We start from the raw sequence: 15,760 nt of genomic DNA, 5'->3' as shown, positions 1-15,760 counted from the left end.
GAAGCGCTGCACGGTTGGGTTCTTCCAGATCAAGGTCGCGTCACTAGAATGTTAGGCAACTTGGTTGGTCAGGTCTGCACTTTGGGGGTGGAGCTTTGATCGACTACGCCTGGTTCGTGGCCTTGGCAGGTTGGCCTTCGGATCCGACGGTGGTGGTCTGACAAAGTTTGACGGGAGTTGATTTTTGATGGATCAAGGGTTTTGGATCTGTTTTGGACCTCGGGAGTTACAATTGAACCTCGTGTCGGGCTTTGGGCTTCTTGACCCTGGGGATGCTTATGTTTTGTAGGTGGTTGTGGTCTGTAATAAGTTCGACATAGTCTAATAGTTCCGTTCTTTCTTTGATCATAGGTTTGACCATATAGTTGTTGACGTTGGAATTGCTTGTTTGTTTAGTCCGGGATTTATCTTGATTTGTTTAGTCCGCACAATATAATTTTTCGTAGTCCGTGAGTGCGTGTTGAATTTATGTTGATCTCCAAACTCATAGATTGCTATCGTTGTTAGTTTAAAAACACGCCTTATTTTGTTATTTATACACCCTCTTCGTTTAATTGTGTTTACAAATTTCCCACTTAAATTAATAGACTCTTATCATGAATGGGTACGTGTGTTGATAGCAAAATAGGTGTTAATAGCACACTCCTTTATTTGTAATCTAGTTTGTTATTTATTTATTTATGTATCTTGAATAAAAATATATATCATCACGAAACAAATAAAAAGGTAATCGGTCTATATATAGTACTATCATATACATTGCTAGCTAGTAGCTCCTTTGTTTTAGTTTGTAGGGCTCCAAATGCTGCTTGGATAGTAGTTTTTAGCTCTTTTTTGCAGTGCGTATAAAGTGTCGTACGAGCCTAAGATTTGAGCGTGGTTGCTAGGTACGTACTCAATTTCAATTGTTGGAATTTTAGATTTCTGTATTCATCAATATTACCATATGATTTTAAGGAATACACGTATAAGAACATTGCACATGATTTTCAAATAGAGTTTCTTATTAAAAAAATCACATTTGATACATGTAATTATATAAAATTCAAGTATGATTAAAATATTATTTTAAAAAGTCATATTTAAAAAACTCTTAAAGTGTTGTCGTTAAATATCATGAAATTTATATAATGCCAGTGACATTTTATTTTATCCTCTATTCTTTGAAACTTAGATCTGAGTTGCATTGATTTGTTTCCACACCAAAAAAAAGGTTGTGTTGTCGACGTCGGAAGCAACGATGTCGGAGGGGACATGCCAAGGTCGGAGGGGTGAGGATGGCGTCAAGCATACGGGAACGCGGGGACGACGTGGGGATGTGGGGACAGCGCTGGGACGACGTCGGAGGTGTGGGGATGACGTTGGAGGTGCAAAAATCTTGCTCGTGATTAAGACTTCGCCGTTGCAGATGCGGTGGTGATGAGCCCTTTTAAGTTGTTGGGATTATTATAAATATATAGGGATTAAGCCATGGATTACAAGGTCGTCTATGGTGGCCAAAGGTTTGATTTGGGTGATCACCGCCTTGAATTTCAAGTTTATCAAGAATGTGGCTGTGAATTATTGTTTGAGTTTGGATGGATGTTGGTGGAATTGGACTTGTTTCCTTTTGGTGTAGTCTTTTTCTATTTTCCAAGAAGGCATTTCAGTCGATCTGGGTTCTATGATCCAATTCAATTGCCCCAACGAAGGAGATGCATGAATAATTTTAGAAGATGATGTTGAGTAGCTAGCTGACGCTAGAGTATAGGACAAAAGACAAGAAGGTGGTTTCATATAACTTGGTGTTTGTTTGTTGGAGATTGGAGATGGCTACTTCAACTTTTTAAAGCATATGGATTTGGATGCACGGCTTATGCATGGTTGCATGAATAGAATTTGTATTTGTATCACACTACCCGTAGCATAACAATTTTTTTGTGTGACTGATAGTGTTACTATCACTTTACCCTTCACATTACTTGTCAAATTACATGTCATACTACCAGCCACACTACCAATCACACTAACTTTGTGTTGTGACAAGTAGTGTGATAGGTAATATGACAAATAGTGTAACATGCCTAGAGAAATGTCAAATATGCAAAATTCAATATCACATAACAGTAGATAAAGGTTCGCTATTTCTAGTCATTATTTTCTTCTTCTTCTTCTTCTTCTTCTTGTTACAACAGAGTTACAGAAAACAATGTGACATGGGGTGTGACATGGGGTGTGATAGGTAATGTGACAGAGGTGTGACAGTTAGTGTGATAGAGGATGTGAGTTAGTGTGCTAGTTAGTGTGACATGCTGAGAGGAAATGTCTAAATATACAAAATGAGGTTAAAATTCAAAGGAGATTGGTATGAGTATGCTCCAAATGAAGAGAATATTTAGTATTATATTAAAGAGCATTGAGCTCCGATTTCGCCGGCATAGCTTGGAGCACCACCATGGATGGCGGCAACTCATTGCGATGGTTGCTGCGACTTGTACGAGGTCAGTTAAGAGTGGGTATGATATTAAATGGAAGAGGGAAGAGAGATATTTCCAACAGTACCAACCACGCTCAAATCTATCGCCGGATAATAAAGTTATGGTCGGAATTAGAAAATGAAAAAAAAATAGTGTAAGAAAATGCAAAACAATCCGGAAAATATTTAAAAAAAAGTGACTATTTTCTAATTTTGTTCAAAATTTGTTGACTATTTTTAAATTTTTATTTAATTGAGATGATATTTTTATAATTAAGAAATAGACTATGACTTTTTTAAAGCTTATGATGAGAAATTATATCATTTTAATTCGCTCTTTTAAATACAGGCGAGTTCTGCAGTGAACGTTTGCAGATTGTAAAAGTGCGGATGCATCATAATTAAAGTTTTCAACATCCATAATCTGTTGTTAAATCATTTTCTCTCTAGCTCACTCTTGAAGAGTTTTAATAACCTTAACATCACAAATCATCTCAAAATGGCCTTTGATTCCTCCAAATCTCATCATAGAGAAAATTCTAGGTTTTTTTTCTGGGTTTTTCGTTCTTGCAATGTGAGAGAGAAGATGACTTGATAATGAGTATGTGTATTAGCCACAAGGCAGGGGATGAGATCAAGTTAAAAATGATCCGTCCGCACTTTTTTGGTATTACGGACGTCCGCTCTTGAATGACTATGTTTTTGAAGCGGAAAATAATCTAGGGAAGCTCTTATATCACATTCTCAGAAAAGAAGAAAAACAAGTGTTCTTCCCCGTCTATGTGTATTTTCTCTTTCTGTTTCTAGATCTGTTCTCCCGTTCATTTCTCTGACAGCATATTGGCATTTTGCTTACAATTTTTAGCAGCTGCTCCTCATCGTGTGTGTTTCATCGTATATCAATCGAATGAGGTATAGGGCTTTTACTAGGGCTGTTCTACGCTGTTCTTAGAGTGGTGGTTGCAGTTAATAGTGGATGGAAATTGATAGTTTGATGAAAGTAGAAATCTAGAGTTTAAAACGTTTGCAAGCTTGTTAATCCGAAGTTCCGAACTAGATGTCAGGAAAATATTTCTTATATTCAGAGGTCATTATTGAATAAAGAAAGAAGAATAGATCTGAGATATATGTAGGAAATAGATACAGTGAATAGAGGTCGATCGATTAACACAATAATAATTAGTGAAAGAGGTAGAAGATAGGAGACAACTTCAATGAGTTCAATCACATTATGTTGATGTACTTAACAAAGTTACCCTAACTGAAGTTAATTAAGTCACTTATAATAAGCTCACTCGATCAGTAGTCACTCACCATGTAATAACCCGAAAAATTCATATCTAATTTCTAATGAGTTCACGGATATTATTAAGTTGGTCATTGTCCAATTTTATTAGCCGAGAATGAAAACGAAAGGGTTTGAAATATTAATTGTTCGGAAACGTTCAATTTGACGAGTCTAAGAGTTGACTTTTGACTCATTGAGATTCTTAGGAAACTTCTTACATGAAAGTCGTAGATCTCGTCGATACGAATTAGTAGACACGTGGCACGCCTAAATCGGAGTTCATATGAAGAAGTTACAATCAAAAGATATTTGGACAATTTTGGAAAATAGTATAAATAGGGGAATTAAAGAGAAAAAGGGGAGAAAATCAGAAATACGGATCGGTACTGTTTACGGGTACTGTTCATCCCGAAACAAATCCAGAAATTTCTCTCCCGAGCAGCCGACTTTGGGCCGCCGGATCTCCGCCGTCCGGCCACCATAGAGCGGCGCACCGGTCACGTTTGAAAGGTTGCTGCATCCCTTGTCGATTAGTGGTAGCGTCACCCACCATCTCGCCGCCGTTTAGGAGCGGTGAATCCCGGAAGTTCTCCCGAAAAAGCATATTTCGCCGAATTTCAACTCGTCGGATCTCCCTACTCCGACAACCAATCGGTACGATTCTTGTTTCATTTTGAAGGTCTCATTCCATACTACAAACCCTCTAAAAATTTTAACCCCAATCGTTGTGTGCTAGGAGAATCGAAGAAAAGAAATTCTAAGTTTTTAAATTGGGGTTTTTTCGGTTCTTGTTAAATTGAAGTGTTTAGGCTCAGAATTAGACTTTGTGGTGAACTAGGAAGTTGTTAGGAATGTCATTTAGATTGTGGTGGTGAATTTTGGTGATCATTGGTGGCGGTCGGTGACAGTGACGCCGCATGAATAGTACTGCTAATAGTGTTATGCAACACTAACTGTGAACAGTGTTTCGGTAAAACAGTAACTGTAAACAGTGTTTTGTTAAAAACGGTAACTGTGAACAGTGTTTTAGTAAAATCTGTGATTAGTAAAACGTGAACAATGTTTTATGAACAATATTTAGTTGTACTGAAATCGTCACCTGATATTTTAAGTATCATTTTCTAAGCATTTATCATGCTATTAGCTGACTGACGAAACGAGTGAAGAAATTACTTTCAGTGTCGTGGAAGTTGCACGCAGGAAAGAAATTGAGTAAAATCTCACATATTTACGAATCTACCCTTGTGGAGATTCAAGATTTTGCAAGAGTTTTAAATATTGAAATACGACATGTATGTGATATAGTAGAATATATATATATATATATATATATATATTTGTATAAGTGGTAAATAAGTACATATATATATATATAGTTTGCTATATTATATACTGTTATGAATTCATTGTGAATATGTCATTTTGATGACGAGATTTATATACCGAGCATGTGATTTTGATTTGTACAATATGAGGTGTGATTATTGTACGTGATTTTAACATGGAGATTGTTAAAATGTTGATTTGTCTCCGGATTTGATTTTTGTACAATATGAGGTGTGATTATTGTACGTGATTTTAACATGGAGATTGTTAAAATGTTGATTTGTCTTCGGACTTGATTTTTGGTACAATATGAGGTGTGATTTTTGTACGTGATTGGCATGTCGGGACCTAGCCTTTGGCCGGGCGAAAGTTACGATACAGTTAGAGCTCTAGTCTGTCTGCCGGAGTACTGCATGTGAGGTAACATGTGGTTATCTGCTCATGGGTACTCATATTTTTGGATGTTGGGTAGCAGGAGGTTGCTCAATATCGGCGGTGTACTACGTGAGGGGTAACAGATGTGTACCAGCGTTCATTAGTACCCGTATTATAAATGTATTTGGGTAACCAGAAGGGTTCCCGATTTCTCATGAGCACTTTCATTTCATATATTTTTGGGACAACCAGATGGGTCGTCCATTGACTCATGAATGCATTTATATTCGTTGATTTGTGGATTTTCGTATATATTGATATGCGAGTTATATTTTCATTTTACTCATACGAGCTGTAAAGTTTACCGGGTTTGTGTTTACAATCCCGGTGCACCAATTCGATGGTGTAGTGGATACTCCGCAGGTGTGGATTAGCGGGAATTGACGGACCGCTCAGAGGACTTGAAGATATTTAGTTCCAGCTTGTGTGAGGATTTTGTGCGACTTTCTTGTAAGGATTATCATTTCCATTTGTTATAATGTCGAATTATAATTTGGTTTGTAATAATCGGTTTGACTGAGTTGTATTTTAAACTCAGAGATGATCCGCTGTGGCATTTTAAATGATTTCGATTCATTGAGATTGTTTTAGTGTTTCACGACTTTGAAATTTTGAGTTTTTATGCTCGAAATTTCGGGGTCGTTAAACACCAGTCACATAGTCTTACTATATATTGACCCTCTGTTATGTTCTTTCATTGCATGACGATTGAGTCTTGCTCGTGCCTAAATTGTTTAGTACATAAAGGCCTACAGTCTAGATATGCGTGTGTGTGTGTGTTAAAGCTCTTATTATGGAGTTTTGAGAGTTTACAATCAAAGTTTATACATTTCATTGCCGCGTTACTTAGCTTACCTCTCAGAAATTAAGAATCAATCCTCCTGGTATTGAGAGGATCCAACCAAAAGTTCTAGCCCAAAAAGGTCACTAATCCTCACAAACTCCATCAATTACAAGGGCAGGCTCCGAAAACTGTCGAGTATTGTTTTCCTACCTGTAACTGGAAATTCTTGAAAGCCTAAATTTCAGTTAGTACACTATCAATAAAAACTATGAACTTGGACTGGCTAAACACATGTTCTTCCGATCCATCTGAGACATGCACAACTAAAGTTAATAGAATCTAGCCAAGCAGGCGGCGTTACCGATCATTTCCATGAGCAAGAAATGCTACGGGCCGGGTACATCAGATAGCTATCTTGGCCTTTCCACGAGCATGATATGTTCTGTAATTATCCATCCATCGATCCTTAATGTAGTGGCTATCTTCATTATGATGGTGTGTTTACTTAAGCGATCGCGAAGTGTTTATGTTGAAAAATTAATCAGTCATGTCAGTCGATCATGTTTAAAACAATTCTTATCAACCCTCTGATCAATATGGCAGGCAGTTTTCAAATTTAGATTTTATTCCAAGATTGGAGCCATTGCGTTCTTGTCCTCAATGCCTGCCTTTAAATGTGAATGTGAAGCAACTTAGAGCTCTTAATGATTAAGGCCTAGAAATAAAATCATATATAACCGGTGAGCAACATAGAATGTATAGTGGTTGGCATAACAATCAAAATATGTGGACCGTCGATGGATTTCTTACGAAGTGTGTTGAGTCTAAATCGTCGGTGGGACGGGTGGGTTTCGTCTAGACGGTGGTTGTTAGCAAGGCCATGCTAAATAACAATCAGGGTAATTAAACCGGTTGGTTCTATTAATCATATACTAATGTAGATTTTCGATATCTAGTTGAACATTAGTTACATTATACTAATGGGAAACATTGCTTCGTAAATTGACTAAATTCACATCTGCCAACTTACACTTTTCAGGTTATGAATTCCCGCAAAAAGAAATTTAGAATGCATGTATATATGTATATTCTTTCTCTGGAGTGTACCATACCCTTAACCTTGATAACAGGAAGTTCGTTTTAATTAGTACCAAAATTATAACAAAGTGGATCTACTAAATGACTTTGAAGAAACGCGTTAATAATTTTTCCAACTACTTGTTCGCGGGACTTCAGTTGAGCCTAAAACCAAGCTAGTTTGACTAATCCGTACATTGTGATTATCTTGTGGCTTAGCTAAAGTGAAGTTACTTAAAGCTCTCTAACAATTTTTACGCGTAGGGAAAGTTTCTAACAGACTATCTAATAGATTATGGACTAGCCGACTAGGTACAATGTATGTCTTAAGTCTTAACAAAACAGTTATCAGAATTCATATTGGAGATAATATTCACAGGATTGTGGGAAAAATGAATCACGTCATACGCTTCTTCATACGTCACAATCTACTGGTTAAGTTTTACTCTTTCCAGAGTTACTCTGGAAAGTTATCTTCTTCACTAAGAAACCTTTAGCAGCGTAGTAATTGAAGTCCAATACATACACCATGCAGGTTTGAAAATCCGAAGAAAGAATGGCTTTGAAACTTTTTCGATCAACAATATAAACGTAGAAGTTGATACAATACTAAATAAACATATATATATATATAGTCCATATTCAGAGTGAAATTCTAATTTTGACACACTTTTCGGTCATATATATAACAAGTACTCTGATCTAGACATCTAGTGATAGCTAGTGCACTTACCTGTTTCTTCTCTTTGCTGCAAGAAATAAATTTAGGGTTCCTGATGACCCAGAACAAAAATGTACATTTGAAAAAAGTAAGTACATTTGTAACAAGAATATATATGTGGGGTATATATGATGAGCTTGTCGAGTTGATACTTACAGTTTCTTGATAATACGTACAAAATATATAAAGAAGAAAAGGAGGGTGAGGGAGATTAGAAAATCTCAGTCCTTGATCAAAATGATTACGGGTCAGCTGCAACATTAGTTGTTGAACCAAGCCCCACTTGCAACCATGGCGAGGAACTCCCACTCGTGTTGATATCCTTTAGTTCACTTAGCTTTGCTAACTTTACCTTACTGTCTGCTTCATCCACCAGATTCTGCATCGAACCACTGCTATTATTGTGGTTATTAACATTACACTCGTCGTTGTTAATAATGTTGTTGTCCTTGTCAACTTGGTTGTCGGAGTGATGAAGATGATGGGGATTTTCCTCCTCTTTAGTCCCCACCCAAGACTGTAAAAAAAAATCTGTAGACACCTCTAGGCTTGATGGATTTGGATTCGTGATCGGACGATCTCCTCTTCCTCCTCCGCCATTCTCATCCGTGGTGGGGGCGGGAAGGTTAAGATCAAGCTTGAGATCGAGTGGATCAGAAGTACTACTATCAAACTTGGGCCTTTGTTGGTTCATTATTTGCTGCTCCATGCTTTCTTGAAACTCATAAAACTTGGCAAGTGTGGATGAGTCCGGGGCTGCGTTAGACGTAATCCAATGACACCGCTTGTGCCCGCCCAACGCCTGCCCCGATGAGAAAATCCGGTGGCATATAGAGCACTCATGTACCTTTGATTTTCTCTTGGAGGTATAGGCTGATGATGGGGTACTAGAACCGTGGTCAAACTGTAAGCTTGAATTTGGTTTTGATGGGAAGAACTCTTCGTGTGTAATAACGTCGTCGTCTGCCATACTATCCTCGAGGTGGTCAAGGCGGGCAGCAAAGCAACCCTTAACCTTCTTGTGGCTGGCCCTATGGCCACCCAAGGCTTGATGAGAATTAAAGACTTTCTTGCATGCTTTGCATTCAAACAAACCTTTACTATTAGCGACTCCTTTTGCCTTGTTGTTTTCTACGGCCATCCCTCGGGAAACCGGAGCCATATAATTATTCATAGGGTTTCGAATACGTTCTTCTTCTTTGCTAGCTGAAGCACAAGACTCTTCTGGTTCAGCCTCCATAGGATCTACTGTTGCATTAGATAACATCATTAAGCAGTTGGCGAGATCCTCTTCCTCACTTGACGGGCAATGTGAGTTACCAAATGTACCAACTTTTGCCCTTAAGGATCTCTTTCTTTTAGACCACCCGCTGCAACCTCTTCTATCATCTTCGTAATCTGGTGACGAGACCAGAGAGTCCGCTGCGTCGACGGAGCTACTACATTTTCCGTGTTCCAAAAATGATTTCCAAGACATAAACTCCTTGCCACAATTTTCGCAATTCCGGCAGGTCTTCAAACGATTAGGGTTTGTTCTTAAGGCGTACATGCATTTGGTGTTGGTAGAAGGGACGTTATTGCCTCCCCCGGTTTTGTCCTCCCAATCGCTGGGCGGGTCATCTTCTTCATCAATCTGCTCGCTTTCGTCACCTATTCCATGCGCCCTCATGTGCCCTCCCAATGCTCTTCCACAACCGAATCCTTTCTTGCAGATTTTACAGAAGTATTTGAAGTTTGATTGCTGGTCCTCAAACATAGCCATGAAAATATACAAGGTCTAATTCACATAAGACCAGAAAATGAAAAATAAAATGAAAAAAAATATATAAAAAAATAAAAAAAAAGGATAGAGAAAGAAAGAGAAGGTATATAGGTATATATGCAGGAGATTTATGCAGAAAAGTGAAAGGCTTTGATTGTTTGAAGTGATAGAGGAGTTGTGGGGTGGTAAAAAAAAAAATAGAGGCAACGCTTACTGAGTCCTGGTTTTTAGTAGAAGTGTTGGCTCGGATTGAATTTTGTGGAGGAGAAAGTGAGCAGGTGGAGACAAGTGGGAGGTTAAAGACTCATTCTTCTATATCGTGGTGGCTGCCGCCGGGTCATAAGCGTAATACAAGGGATGGACGCCCGTACATCCAGACCACACGTACATCTCCGTTCGGGTCTCTCCAAACAAGTCCACGTGTTTGTTTCTGGGGAGAAACATATAGTGAGGGAGTGAAGGAATAGTGAGAGATATGTTAAGAAGGTAAGGCTCGATCTCTAGCTCTCTCTATCGAGAAGGGAGTTCTAGTTAGATACCTATTCATATCGCTTCAATTGCAAGCCAAGAAAACTAAGCCAATGCTTCTCTCCTTGTCTGTCGGTTGGTTCCAGCAGCTTTCCCACATACACATTAATCATCGATCAGTAATTATCATTAATTCTAAATAATTTTAAAATTCTATCATACCTAAATTTCCTCAATGCAGTTTCTAAATTTGAGTTTATCCAAAGTCATAATATTTCTTGCAGAAAATATATATGCTCTATTGATCGATAGATTTTATTTATCGAAACTGTAATGATAGTTGATCGACAAGATCTATGAGAAATTAAGTGAGATAGAATTAGTTCAAAACGTAACCCGCTAGCTGCGGGTTTTTTTTTCTACGTCTTAGCCCTGTAAGTTTAATTTGAATATATATGTTGTACGGTTAGTTGACTAGAGAACATGATTTCAATTTCTAGGGTTTTAAGTTTGATATACTAATCCAGAAAGGTAGATGAGTTGACAATGACACGTTAATCTATAAAACATTTACTCTTGGAATATTATTAGAATCTTTCAGCTTGTAGTCTTGTACTGAGGGGTCGGTTTGAGTTTACACACATGAAAACGATCATATGTTTGAACTCGAGTTAATATTTCTATTCAATATAGATGATAAACATGGGTATGTTATTGGAACTTCGTCCACACATGATCATATACCGTAAACTTGAACAAAGTCTCAATAGATTAAGTTCCACACAGTAATATGCGAAACAGACCATCGATGACACAAAATTAAAGATCACACAACGTACTCACACGAGGTGTAACAATTTAATTAGATGTGGCCGGGAATACTCGTGCTAAACAAGTTTTGTGAATATGCAGATAATATAGTTAGAAACGACTCAAACGAGTATATATATATATATATAGTCTCTATCCAGAGTGAAGCTTCACTTTGAAATTTCAGAGTAAAGTTCTAATTTTGGCACACTTTTTGGTTAAATTTTTTCAACATAAGCGATTCAATATTTAGGTATGCTATTCAAGATCATCTCTATAAAGTTTTATCCAATTTGATAATGATTTGAGCTTTTAAAATTGAGATTTACACGAACGGTTCACATTGAATAGTTTTAATTCATTCATTGATTTAATCTAATTTCAATACCTTAACGATGTCCGAATTAGATGAAATTTTGTAGAGATGATCTTGAATAGCATACCTAAATATTGAATCGCTTATGCTGAAAAAAATTGACCGAAAAGTGTGCCAAAATTGGAACTTCACTCTGAAATTTCAGAGTGAAGCTTCACTCTGGATAGGAACTGTATATATATATATATATATATATATTATACGGTTATGAAGCGGACGTCGCCGTTTCCGGCGACCAGAGATGGGCAACGACGGCGTGGATGGTACCGGTCGTGCTCCCCCCTCACAGCGCTTCTGTTTGTGTCAACCGAAACTCCATCGCCAGCCCACTCCCGGCGCTTCTGTCTATGCTGGCCGAAGCTCCATCACCGGCCCATAGCAGCCGGAATCACGAAATTTCTAGAAATGTCAAATATATATATAAATTCTGGAAATTTCGCAATTCCGGTCGCCGTAGGCCAGCGATGGAGCTCCAGCCGTCACAGATGAGAATGCCAGGAGGAGGGGAGCATGGTCGCACCATCCACGCCATCATTGCGCGTCGCCGATCATCGAAAGTGGCGACGTCCGCTCTCGATCCTCTCTATATATAATTGTTTTGTTTAAACTTGCTAAATTCAAGTAGAAATTCAAACATGCAGTAGGTTCTCAAAAATATATAATTGTTATGCATATGCATTTGAATTGTGTGACTTCTAATGCGGAAAACATAAAGAGAAAAGAAAAAAAAATTAGTATGTAAATGAAAACATGACATTTGGCTTAGAATTAGTTTGAGTAGGAAATCCAATGACCATTACACATGAATGACTTTTATACAATTATGTCGATAGCATTCCAATAAAATCATAGAAAAAAAATCGATTTTTCAGTTTTGCTTGTATGTGTTTTTAATTTTGAACTGTTAAAACCAATACTTCGACAATAGTTGAGATCTCAACACTACTCGTGGATCTATGTAGGTGCACTTACTGATATAATTAGTCAGTGAACGTACTCCCAGTTAAGCAAAGACACTGCTTTCACAAGTGAAGTGTGTTTAATTAGTCTTTAAATATTTAATCAATATGATTCAATTTGGTAATTTAGCTTTGATTCGAAGCATATTTCACTGAGAGAACTGGCAAGCCGTCAGTAGCGAGTGAGTGATTAATCTAACAACACGCTTACTAATTCAGCCTAGGTGAAGCGACTCTTATACATGATTAACTAATTAGCTACCCCTTACCTGCAAATTAAAGCTCTATGAGAGAGTTAGGTAGTCTATTACTCCTAAATTGTATGTGAGGTGATAGCAACTTAGCTGAAGTTAAATTTAAATTGAAGTACATGTAAACTAAAAGTTTTGAATGCTGACTCTCCTAGTTAGGGTCCCAGGATCAAAAAAATTCTTGTGTGTTAAATATATGCTCTATAAAACATAATATTTAATCGAAACTAGTTAATGAAGATTTGAAGACAACCACACCAGTAATAATTAGGGCAACGCCCTCATGACAACCATAGTACGTAAGAGATGAAGATTTTGCTCTCTTAGGGTAAGTCCAACAATGGTGTTAAACTTTGGTTTTGGTCTTAAAATAGAACTTTCCATCTCCAACATCCTGTTTTAAGAGGTTCTGGTTTTGGTTTAATAGGACTTGGACCTTAAGTCTTATATCTAATGATTTTCCAAGACCAAGACTTCAACAGTGCATTGGGCCCGCATCAATTCAACTATGTCATAACACTTTCATATAACACTCAAAATCATATTTTAATCAATAATTGTGTATATAACACCCCCATATAGCACCTAATTGTTGGAGATTGAGAAATGAGTCATATATAAATAGTGCAATAAGGGGTGTTAAAATAAAAATAGCACCTGAAATAGAGCTTATGGTTGGAGTTGCCCTTATATAGTCTGTGTGCTATATGGTTCAATGGTTCATGTAGTTTTGTACGTAATACATCATTATGTGTGCGTACTTTGTTCTAGACCAATATAGCAGTCTATAATTCTATCGATCGGCCCCTAGCTTATTGAGTTATTGTGGAATGCAACTGTCTTTTTTCGAAAGAGTGGAGTGTGATTGTTGAACATGGGTGAGTTAAAAATTAAGAAAAAGCTAGGCGTATATTGGAACAATTAGAGGGTTTACATTTTCAAACTACGCACGTAAACTGGTTTTTAACGATATGATTTAGGATTTATTGAATTGAAATGTGCAAGAAAGTAAAGAGATCAATAATACTTTGGATGCTACATTCTATTAATTCTCATTATTGTAAAATGAATGAGATACGAGAGTTATATACCTAGATTGAGATAAGCAAATGACGAAACTACAATAGAGTAAAACACTTATAGTTCTAACATCCTCCCTCAACCATATACATGATAACAAGCATAATGGTTGGATTACAAATACACAATTATAGCCCAGCCAATTTTACATAAAACAAATGAAAATACAAGTTATCTTCCCAATTCAATAACCCATGGCCCTCTACAAGGTGTGTTAGAAAGTATTGGTTGTGACAAAGGAAAATACATCATAGGAGAATCAACAAAATCAGCAGGGCAAACAAGCAACCACAACAATGATGCACAAGTGAATATTCTCAACATTATTGTATTTAATTGGTAGACTGAAGACCTACAACTGATTTTTTTTTTCTGTGTAAGCTATGATGCACACTGCATTTCAGTCATTATGCGGCACAACAAAGTCATACATCTTCAAATGTGTGGCATTTATACTTTCTAAACATCATTGATATGTATCAACAACCCAACAACATATGCGAGCAATAATAAAATATCGGCAACATTGCTCTATTGAGAGTACTCAGATGAGAAATTAGTCTGCAACTTGCCAAATCCTTCATTACTAGAACAACAAAACAACCTACTTTTGATATCATCTCCCCAACAGACAGGACTAGCACATATCCATGAATCCTAATTATAATCCAACCATAAGCCAATTCACTAGACTGAAAAACAAAAATTATAAAAATTCTTCGTCAATTTGTTTGACTTCAAACATATTCTTTGATAAAAGATAAAACCGGAAAACTGATGATAATGTGCATATCGGCCAAACCATAGAGAGAACCCATGAATCAAGTGATAGAATTGCCCAAGCAAAAAGATACCATCAAAATGGGTTGTCAAGCTGCATAGTATTGAGAAACATGCAGGATACAAAATTTCCAACAATTAAGCATCAGACTACCAATCTCTCATTCCAATCCCTCGTCACTTTCATTCTACTGCTACATTCAACCATTCAAAATACATAAAATGAACTGAGATTCGCAACTATACCAGAAACAAACTTTGACGGTCAAGCAGAATGAAAACCCTATTGCAGCGACCAGATTTGGAGGACCATTGAACTCACAAATTCGAAAAATACAGGATACTAGTTATTGGTATCCAGAGTTCCACGGCGACCGAAAGCTACCGGAGATATGCCCCTGTGATGACAACGACCATATTGTTGACGGCAAAGTGACCCAAGAAGCGAACAGAGTTCCAAACGATAATGGCTCCACAGATGTTGAACATGAAGGTTGGCTCCAAATAGAGACCGAAGCAGCGTGTCAAGACGGTCGAGCAAATGAGCAGAGAAATTAGATATGAGATTTAGGGTTTTGAATTGGGAAAAAGCTAAAATCAGAATAAAATCAAATCCAGATATACACAAACAAAACTAGGATAGAAACATAAGCCACAAGGTACCAGATCGGATACCATGGGCTCTGTAACCATGATAGGATTTAGGATTTATTAAATTGAAATATGCAAAAAAGTAAAAAGAACAAGAATATTTTAGAGACTACATTGTGTTGATTCTCATTGATGTAGAATGAATGAGTTATAGTACCTAAGTTGAGATTAGCAAAATATTTATAATTCTAACATCTAGTATAGACCTGTAGTAACATATGTTCTAACAAAAACAATCGAGTTATAGTTGTGCAATAGGCAATAGCACTACTAAGTGAACTCGAAATCGATCGACATCGCTCCATGTAGTAGCAACATCTTGTATTCTGGCTTTTTCAGCAACCCTACATCATATCAGTGCTCGCCTGCTCGATTTAGTAGCAATCTCACATGCACGTACTAGCGCTTAATGCAGTAGCACCCGCTTGTCAACATTTTATGTACTCGATCACAACTGCATTACTGCATTAGCACTCGACCAGTACAGTAGCCTTTCGTCAGGGCTTGGCAATTGGCATCCCCGCGTACGTAGATTTG

General features: G+C 37.3%; 1 protein-coding gene across 1 annotated transcript; it reads right to left on the bottom strand.

Annotated features, from left to right (window-relative positions):
• Positions 1 to 8,327: 8,327 nt before the first annotated feature.
• On the bottom strand, positions 8,328 to 9,848 carry LOC126803584 (zinc finger protein ZAT9-like). The gene has a single exon (XM_050531368.1). It carries the CDS (start codon positions 9,846 to 9,848, stop codon positions 8,328 to 8,330), a length of 1,521 nt encoding a protein of 506 aa, XP_050387325.1.
• Positions 9,849 to 15,760: the final 5,912 nt, after the last annotated feature.

The sequence above is a fragment of the Argentina anserina genome, chromosome 7 (genome assembly GCF_933775445.1).
Source record: "Argentina anserina chromosome 7, drPotAnse1.1, whole genome shotgun sequence".
Classification (NCBI taxonomy): domain Eukaryota; kingdom Viridiplantae; phylum Streptophyta; class Magnoliopsida; order Rosales; family Rosaceae; genus Argentina; species Argentina anserina.
Note: the sequence above shows the minus strand (reverse complement) of the source record. Positions and strands in the feature narration are given on the sequence as shown.

Coding starts and splice junctions, on each gene's coding strand:
- LOC126803584 (XM_050531368.1), bottom strand. CDS start 9,848: ATGGCTATGTTTGAGGACCAGCAATCAAACTTCAAATACTTCTGTAAA.